Here is a 9,762-nt window from a genome sequence, read left to right on the forward strand (position 1 = left end):
GGTAATTTTACTGATTGGCATGTTTGGTTGGCTGGCTGTAGGCGAGATTGGATGGGCCAGGTGGTTTCTGTAATGCCCCAAATTTCCTAATAAGATTTAGAACCTTGATTAGGAGGCCGGGAGGGCCATAATTGATTTATTATGGTATTTAATGATTATATGCATCTTTACGTAAATTATATTATTATATGATGGTGAATGCATGCATATGGGAGTATTTATTATTATAAGGGTATTCTGGTAATTTGGCCGCTGTGGGCGCAATTGTGTATTTTGGGTGCATGGTTGTGATTAATTAATATAGCCACATTATAAGGTGGATTGGTGCGAGCTATTCGGCATGAGACGATCATGTGATGTAAGTGTTCGGTCTAGTCATAACGGGTTTAAGTTCGGGGCTCGGGGTGAGTCTCGGGGTCATTTTGATGACTAGAACATTACCGAGAATAAAAGGGTAATGGGTTATGATTTATTGGTACTTGAGAATATTGAGAATAACGGGAATTGGAGAGCGTTAATTATAATTAACGTGATAGGCGGGAAATGACGGTTTTACCCTCGGAAGTCTTTAGAGGGATTTAATTTGGCTTAAGGGCATTATGGTCTTTTGACCTTAAGGATTTGTATCAGCTTATGAGGTTTAGAAGGATGTGGAGCTATATCAAAAACAGAGCCCATCCTCATCTTTTCCTTTCTCTCCCGTACAAGATTTCTCCCTCATCTTTCTTTCAAATTTTGAGAGCCATCTTGAGAAATTAAGCTAGGAGATCAAAGGTGGAAGCTAGGGAACTTGTTTCAACCATTAAAGGGGATTCAAAACCAAGTTTGAGGTAAGTTTCAGCCATGGAATCCCTGGTTATACTCTGTTTTGGGTTTAAGTTTTGGTTTATGAAATTCTTTGTGGAAAGTTTGGATTAATGGAAGTTTGGGTGATGTTTACTTTGGGTTTTGATGAGGGTGAGTTCTAGAGGATGTTTGGTGGTTGAATTGGGTGTTAGGTTGAGGTTTGGGACAGGTTTGAAGGGCTTGGTTCCAAGGGAAAACGCAGAGGAGGCGAGCTGGTGCGAGCTGAGTTTTTGGCAAAACTGGGTATTGAGCCGCGGCATGGCTGTGGTGCGCCGCGACTCAAGGCGTCTGGCAGAGGGGGTTTCCTCTGTCTGGGGGGGCGCACCGTGTAACATGCCGGCCTTGATGGCATGTTACAAGCTAGGATGGCGCTCGGTCAGATGCGCACGCGAGGGTGCGGGCTGGTGAGCATGCTGATGCCTAGTTTGTACGGCAGTGGCATTTTCATAAATATCTTCAATATTGCCCGGAAATGGACAGGGCTTGGTAGGTTCCATATTGAAGGGTCAATGAACACAATGGTATGATTAGATTTGGGAGATTCGGAGAATTGGCGAGCTGAGAGCCAAATATGTCTCCCAAGGAAAAATCATATATGTTCCTGGTAGAAGGCTAAAAGCTCAGAAGGCTCTTTGTAGGGGGAGCACCTGGAGTCAGCTCTCCACCACCCCCTGGCGCAGGTGCGTCAAGTGAGCTACTACTAGTTGGTAGGACTAGTAGGGCGGGCATATGAGGACCACGAGGGGACTCATAGGTCTCCATGAGTAGGAGTACTCATGGACATTACCGAGCCGCCTCGGTAGTGCGTCGAAGGGTGCTGCCAGAGGTTTAAGGGTACGGTTCCCTTGGCTTGCCGGGATGCCGCTTGCATGGAACATGGCCCAAACCTTCGAGAGATGCCGTGGTGTGCCATGGCCATGAATCTCGACACGAGATGGCACGGGAAGTCATTCGTGGGACTTGTTGGCATGCAAGCATTGGAGGGTGCACTATGCTTGAGTAGGACAGAGGTCCAGTGTGTGCTACTAGTCTGGCAGCCAGTCTCGAGGGCCTGCCAACATGCACGATGGTATGGTGCCTTGAGGATTGGACCATGGATGTATGGGAGTCCTTGGTCTGTGACGTGAACTAATCGGATAGTATCGAATGGGACATGATGGGAGTTGTTGGCACGTCAGCTTGGTGTTGGCTCTTAGCCACACATGCTACCTTGGCTTGCGAATGTCTGGGTGAGCATCGGTGTTGGGATTTGACTTGCCATAGTGAGAACCTATGGACAGTGTGAGTGTCTTGGCTAGATAGCCTTGATGCATGAATGCACTCATAGATGCTTGAGAGCATGACTCAACGAGAGTTGTTCGAGAGACGGAAGTGTGCAGAGGCACACGGTCGCGCGAAAAATGTGCCCATTGTTATTTGAATGGTTGGAAGGCTGACCTTGGCTCAGAGGAGTCAAGGTACCGCACGGGCATTTCCGCTGTCAAAATGTCAGCCCATGACACGCCGCGGCCCTTAGTGACCTTTTTGACCAGAATGGTGTTTTTAGCTTGGGGATTCAAGCCTTAGGCCTCGGGGTTGAACCTAGTACTCGGTTAAGTGGGGATTGATGTCCCGGAGGCTAGATATTGGTTTGGGAACTTATATTGATCATTTTTATTAATTGTATCCTATATGTTGGGTTATGACTAGGTGGCCGCTAAAGGATTAAAAGTTGATTGTTCTCAAGGGTCGTTCTTGTTATCATTCTAGCTCGAATCTGAGGTAAGAAAACTGCACCCTGTGTATATGTATGACATGCATGGCTATTCTTGATGCATGTCAGTTGATTATTATGTATGACATGCATGGCTATTCTTAATGCATGTCGGTTGATTATTAAGTGTGACGTGCATGGTTACTCTTGATGCATGTTGGATGATTATTAAACGTGACATGCGTGGCTGCTATTGATGCATGTTGAATTGTGAATATAATGCATATGATGCATGAGAAACATGTGATTAGGACATGCTTTGAGTACTGAATATGACATTGTTCAGAGCCTGTGCCTCTGGGTTTGTGCATGGTCCTAATTGTATTAATACTTGTTGAGTAAGCATGCTGAATACCTTGTTTATGAATATTGGACGTGAGATATATGTTTGGTGGCATGGCTTACCTGTGTATGGCGCTGGCTTACTAGTCAGAATCGGCAATGGTGTTAGATCCGTCTGTGAAGCTGTGACTTATTAGTTAAGTTCACCACGGGTTGAGCACTGGTCGTGTTTCACCGACCCAAGAATCAGAAGTGGCAGTGCGTTGTGAACGCCGGGCCAAATGAGGATTAGATCTAATCGAGGTTGGCATTGAATGACCCATATAGGGTATTAATGCTGGACCGACCGGAAGGTCAATGAGAACTATAAGCGCTTACCTGGTCTAAGACCAGATGTTTACAGCCAAGGTATATGACCCCGGTGACTGTTTGTCACATGGCTGGGGGACGCTGTCCTTAGTTACGACTCTAGAGTCGGGAGGATGGTTATGTTGGTGACCAATCACCATGCACCTATCCTGATCAAACTTGTGAAGGAACCACTTATCAATGAAGCCCTGGTGACCCTATCGTCACATGGCTAGAGGGAGCTGTACCCACTTCTATGACTTTTGGCTACTGTCACCTATTTGTTTTGGACAGTTGGTCCTAAATGGCTATTATGATTATTGTTGATATTATATCATGCTCTATTGGGTTTTCTTGCTGGGATTCGGCTCACGGGTGCTATGTGGTGCAGGTAAAGGCCAGAGGAAGCTAGACCATCCTTGAGTTGGAGAGCTTAGGTGATGATGTGTACATATGCAGCTGCTCGTCTGTCACGGCCGAGGTTTAAAGTGGAACTAGGGTTAAACCCTGTTTTGCCGCATAGAACGACCTGTTGTAAATATTTTCTTGTAGTAGACTCTAAAATTATACTTTTGGGATCCCAGTATATATGTTAGACATTCTAGTGAAACGTTACATCTTAACCAAAGTTTTTAATTCCTAAATCGCTAATCATACTTAGTTACACGTTTTTGGCCAAATGACTCGGTTAGCGAGTTTAGCACTGTTTACAAGGCACACCGTAACGGTCCCTGGAGTTGGGGCGTTACAGTTTCCGCATCTTTAGCAACTTCTGTCTATTTTATCTGGTTTAATATGAACAAATGTTATTTTGATAATAGTTGTTATTCTGTTTCCAAAATTGATCAATTGATCCGGTTTTCTATCAAAACCAGGGTGCTTAATTATAATACTAGGAAGTTGTTTTCTAGAGAGAGACAAATATTAGAGTTTGTTTCTAGTTTGTAATTTGCTTGGGGGAGCTCTTGCTCCGGCCTTTGTTTGTAACTTGATCAATAATTTTTCTTTCTTGATAAAAAAAAGATGATATTTTAAAATATATATTATATTAACATGCATTTCCACACACGTGATCTTAAAATTAACAACGCAATATGTTTGGTAAATTAATCAAATGATGTCAAGTTACCATTCGAGACATGTAATAGTAATTTCAAGTTAAATTACTGCCATGTATATTTATATATATATAAAACACTTTCTCTATAAATAATGTTATATTTTTATAAATTTATTATAATTAGATTTTTGTTAAAATTATATTTACAAATATTATATTAACAAACACTACTACAAAAAAAAGGCTTTCAGGACACTTTTGAAAGACACTGACCTAAATACAAGCTCCAAAACAGTTCCTGAACTTTTTAGAAATCCTTAAAGAATTTCTTTTAGGACAAGCGTTGCGAGTCCTAAAAACTGATGTGTGTCCTAAAAGTTTGATTTTTTTAAACAAAAGTTCCTGGACTTTTTAGGACACTCATTGAGAGTCCTTAAATAATATATTTTATGACACGTAGTACGAGCCCTAAAAACCTATGTGTGTCCTAAAAGTTTGAATAATTTTTTTTAACAAAAGTTTTATTATATATTAATAAATCAGAAAAGAAAAAAATAAATTAAATTTTTATTAATAACTAAATTAAAAACAAAAAAATATAAAATTTACTCAGCCCATTTTTCTCTCTCCTCGGATCTCTCTCTCTCCCGAAGTTCCCTCTCTCTCTCTCCTTGCATCATCTCTGCCAGGGTCGAATGGCCACCCTCTCGTCGCCAGCCATTGCCACGCGGCAGCTCAGTCGACGCGTCGTCCCCCGAAACCCCCAAACCCCGAAGACCAACATCTCACGTGCGGCGTAAGGCCCTCAACAAGGCACTCGAAGTTCTGCGATTTTGGGTTTCTCCCAAACTTTCCGAGCACTTTCCGGCCACCACGAGCTGAATCACCACCGCCACCATACTCCTTGCTTCTTGGTCTTCAAAACCCACTAAAGAATCAGACTCAATGGTCACTGGAGTTGGAAGTCAACGTTTGTCGGAATCCATGGTGATTTTCGAACCTTCAAGTGTAGATCCGAGCTTTTCTAAGCCATTTCAAAATAAACCACCACCACCACGACATTTCCCTTGGCTTGGGCTTTAAACTACAGTAGTTTGTTTTTCGAACCACCACCTTTGAATGGTGGCGCCGCTGCCGTCACCTGAGCTCCGCCGTGGGTCTCAACCAACGACCACCACCGTGCTTTGGGCTTCAAAACCCACCAATTAATTTTTTAAAAATAAAACTTTTCAGGATTCGCAATGCGAGCTCTAAAAATATTTTTTCAGGGCTCACAACGCGAGTCCTAAAAACCTCACTTTTTAAGGCTCTTAAATAGAAGACTCGCGCCCCGCTAGTCTTAAAAAGTCTTTTTTGGAGTAATGAAATTAGTAATACTTTTTTAATAATACTTTTCTTTTTTAGTTTAATTAAAAACTGTTATATCTTGATAAAAGTATAGAGAGATAGAGTTGATGAATTATGGCACAAACTTTTTTTATTGATAAATGTATATATTTATGAGAAACTAAAAGAATGGTAACGCCTAAATATATAAACAGGTATATAACTATATAAATGTACAATGAGTAACTAAATGAATAATCTAATTAATTATAATTGAATTTTTCATTATGAATGATTGAATTTTATTATTTCTATATCATATCCTTAATATAAACTCGTCTATTCTAACATATATATTGACATGTGTATATATAGTATATAAAATAAACACAAAAATCACATAAATTATTGAAAAAAATATACAATTAGGTTCAAAATGAAAGTATGGTATCAGAGCCATACTTCATCCTATCCTACCGACGAATCTCTATTTCAGATTATGGTAAATGAAACCTCATCTACAAGTTCTGCAAACTCTAGTGCTCCTATAATATCACCATTGTCACTTACTCCTCCATCTTTCCGTAAGTCCACAACCAACAAGCTTGACTTTCTTTATGAACTATCATATGTTCCTGAAGAAAACAAGATCACCAATAACAACCTTCCTTTGATTAACCCATACCAAATCTTCCCAAAATCCATTACTCCTTTTACCCAGTCCATTAAAGCGTTCATCAAACCATCCTACAAAGCCCCAAAATAATATATCCAAGCTTCTAAATTCAGCGAGTGTCAATTGAGACCTACTCTTGAGGTCCAATTCGTTACTTTACAAATCCCTCCTGAATTTATTCCCGAATGGATTGCACAAGGATTCACCCATATTCATTTTGGTGCCATTCGCTTAGCTATTTCCCTTCATGGCCGAAAGGGTCGAATGGGTCTGGTCGACACCCGAATGAGGAAATACCAACATGCAAGCATTGCAACCATCGAAACCACATTAAACGCAGGAATAATAATAACTACACTATTTCCTAACTTTAATATGTCTCTTAAAGCAACCGCTTTACTGATGCTTTCAAAGTAGAGGTCCAACTTTCTGGAATTGACCAAGATCTTACTTCCATTGGAGCTACTCTTCACTACCAGATGGCATACAGACTCCAAGATCACGCTATGGATCTTTCTTTGTGAAGAGTTGAAGAAGCATTACTAGTCTTGGTAGACTCTACCCAAGTTCCAACATGCACTCATATTCCAAGGCAAATCTCTACAGATGATCTTATGAAGATTTTTCCCAGTTCATGGATAACAAACTATGAGATGCTCCATCAACCTCAAAAAGTTGTCCAGACTCTTACTAAACCATCTTATCACAAGAAAGAAGATGGCTCTGTTGAAATAATCTTTGACAGAACTCAAACAAAGACTCCCAGTTGCTTTACCACCCAGTATATGATGACTTCCGTCACACCAGCTGATGTGGAAATCCAATCCTTTGATTCTCAAGTCAAACCTATTTATGCTTTCGATTCTTCGGATGGACATAAGTATTGGGATGTTTGCGACTGCAAAATCTGCTTAAAAATAGAAGAAGACCTTCCAAAGCCAAAGCAACGTCCTAGCTCAGGAAAACGAATTAAGCAGCAGCTAGATCAAGGAGAAAAAGAAATAGGATTGTTAGGCCAAACCTCTAGAAAGTTTGACTATATAGTCAAATATTCTACTCCCAAAGACTTACCTGACTCTCCTCCAGAACCAACTGGATGGGACATTGAGCTTCCTCCAACAGGCTCCCAAGAGCCTCCACTTTCGGCTCCTCAACAGAACATTTTGCTATGCTACAAAAAAGCAGCAAAATGGATGCAACATTATGGAGAAGCTTTTTCAGCTCAAAATCAGTTACAACAAATTCCACAAGTATGTATGATGACTACTACTGATTATGAGTCAGATTTTTCTCCTCTCAAGATATTTGATACACAAGACGACCAAGGTACGGTCTCTTACCAACCAAAGGTTCAAAACCCCATAACCAGGAACGCGGATGGGTCTCTCAAAAAATTATCTCCGGCCGAAGAAGTTCTCAACTGGCAATCAGAAAATATGATTGCCCAAAATAAGGTCTTAAACCAAGTCGAGTTACAAAATACCAGAATAGAGACGGCAGTAAAACAATCTCAGACTACTGTCATCAATAAACTCACTACAAAGATCCAACAGACTCATGAAGAGCTTCTAGCCATCATCAAAGCAAACTCAGCCCCGATGCCAGTATTCCTAGCAAAAGAAGCCGAGATGAAGAGCCTTAAGACTCAATATGAATCCCTTAAGAATCGGTTTTGCCAACAAGAACCAACAAAGGCTCCTTCAACTAGCTATTTGGGAACCTCGTCCCCGTTCGGGATAACTACGACGCTGGTCCTTTGGTAGTTTGCTACAATACCAAAAACCTCCCAGCCTTTTCCTATTACTGGATCTGTGCAAGAAGACTCTGTTGTAAGATTAAGACGCATGCTTGATGAAAACCAACAACAGAAGAAAAAAAAAAGGGGAAGAAGAAAGAATCATCAAGCCAACCGACAGACGAACTCAAGCAACTTATGGTTCATCCAGCCACAAATCCACTGTCATAAATGATTCGACATACAAGCACTCTCCACATCACAGAAAATGAAAAGGACTTAGATGATCAAAGCTCTTCGGCTAGTTCAGACAATTCTTCAGATGACTGGTCTAAAGAAATGAGCTCAACTTCTGATGATACTATACCTAGTGATCCCGAGAGCTTATCCAGTAAAAACTTATCCAGCAATGATGATGGAGCATTTCCACATCTGATGGTTCAACCTACTAAATCAAACTCACAAACCGAACCAATTATCACAAGTGAAGAAGAAAGTGGAAATGAATCAACAACACCACATGTTCCCCAAAAACGAAAGAGTAAAGGTTCATATTTTCAAATTTTTACTTTAGATGACCTCCCTCCATCAAAATGGCGCGAAAAATTCCAAGAGTTTTAGGCTTGGCTCAACCTAGAATCACAAAGACCAGAAGCACAGACATGAACGGTTCTCCTCAGCTTTGTTTCCTATTTTACAGGCACCCTGTAAGATTGGTGGACAAGTCTGGGCGATTACAGGCAAATGACGTTTTTACAAATTCCATCTGTCACCAATGCCCTAACCTATTTGTATATTGAATTCTGTAGACAAGACGCTCAAGTCACTGAAAGACTACGCACAGAATTCTTTAAACTAAAATGTTGTTCAATGGATAAGAGAGATTTGAAGAAGCATTACAAAAAGATGACTCAACAGTTCTACCAAATAGGTGGAATTGATGATCCAAATCTAAAACAGGCTTTCCTCTCTTCTATACCAGAACCACTAGGAGAAGAAACTTTCATACTTCTCTCGGGAACAGCAAGAACCCTAGCTGATGCTACGATTGGAGAAATCTATCAGCTAGTTCTAAAGGCATTGGAAAAGATGTGCTCTCGGTACAAATTTATCCAAGAATTCATGAAACAATCCAAGAAGCTCGGAAACGTTTGCAGCCAAAAGGACCTACGAATCAAATGTCCACCAGAATCAGCATGTTCTTGTCTTCCAGAAAAAAAGAAACACAACAAAAGGTTTAAACCCTTTAAGACCTTAAAATCCTCAAAAGAAAAAGGGTGTCGCTCATTCAAGTTTCTAAGGAGGAAGCGCTCTTTCAGGAAGAAGTCCGACAAATGTTTCATCTGTGGCGACAAAGGACATTATGCCAAGCAATGCCCCAAAGGGAAAACTGCCAAACTGATCTCCCACATTCAACAAACAACGGGCATATCTCTCGAAGAGAATGACCTAGAATCCATCTTCTCTACTGATGACGAGATAAATCCAGAATCCCTTTGTGCATTCGAATAATAGAAGGCTTCAGATGAATTCTATCACATGGCAGCTATTAATACAATACAACCATCGCCAATCATCTCCATGCAGATCCTCTCTACAAAGTATGCTCGGGCAGTCACAGTAGCAGCCTTCTTCGATACGGGAGCATCGTACACCATGATGAATCCTGATATTCTCCCTCGAGAATATTGGAGAAAAGAAAAATAATTCTTCCACGCTGCAAATGGAAGCATCTT

The 9,762-nt window shown here is 40.9% G+C and overlaps 1 protein-coding gene across 1 annotated transcript; it reads left to right on the top strand.

Moving 5' to 3' along the window:
- Positions 1-8,257: 8,257 nt before the first annotated feature.
- On the top strand, positions 8,258-9,538 carry LOC133800219 (uncharacterized). The gene is made up of 3 exons (XM_062238174.1): positions 8,258-8,573; positions 8,727-8,733; positions 8,836-9,538. Exons 1-3 carry the CDS (start codon positions 8,258-8,260, stop codon positions 9,536-9,538), a joined length of 1,026 nt encoding a protein of 341 aa, XP_062094158.1.
- The last annotated feature ends 224 nt before the right edge of the window (positions 9,539-9,762 follow it).

Source organism: Humulus lupulus, chromosome 9 (genome assembly GCF_963169125.1).
Source record: "Humulus lupulus chromosome 9, drHumLupu1.1, whole genome shotgun sequence".
Taxonomy (NCBI): domain Eukaryota; kingdom Viridiplantae; phylum Streptophyta; class Magnoliopsida; order Rosales; family Cannabaceae; genus Humulus; species Humulus lupulus.

Bases quoted from the DNA above. Each gene is read 5' to 3' on its own strand.
- LOC133800219 (XM_062238174.1), top strand. From the start codon at position 8,258: ATGATTCGACATACAAGCACTCTCCACATCACAGAAAATGAAAAGGAC.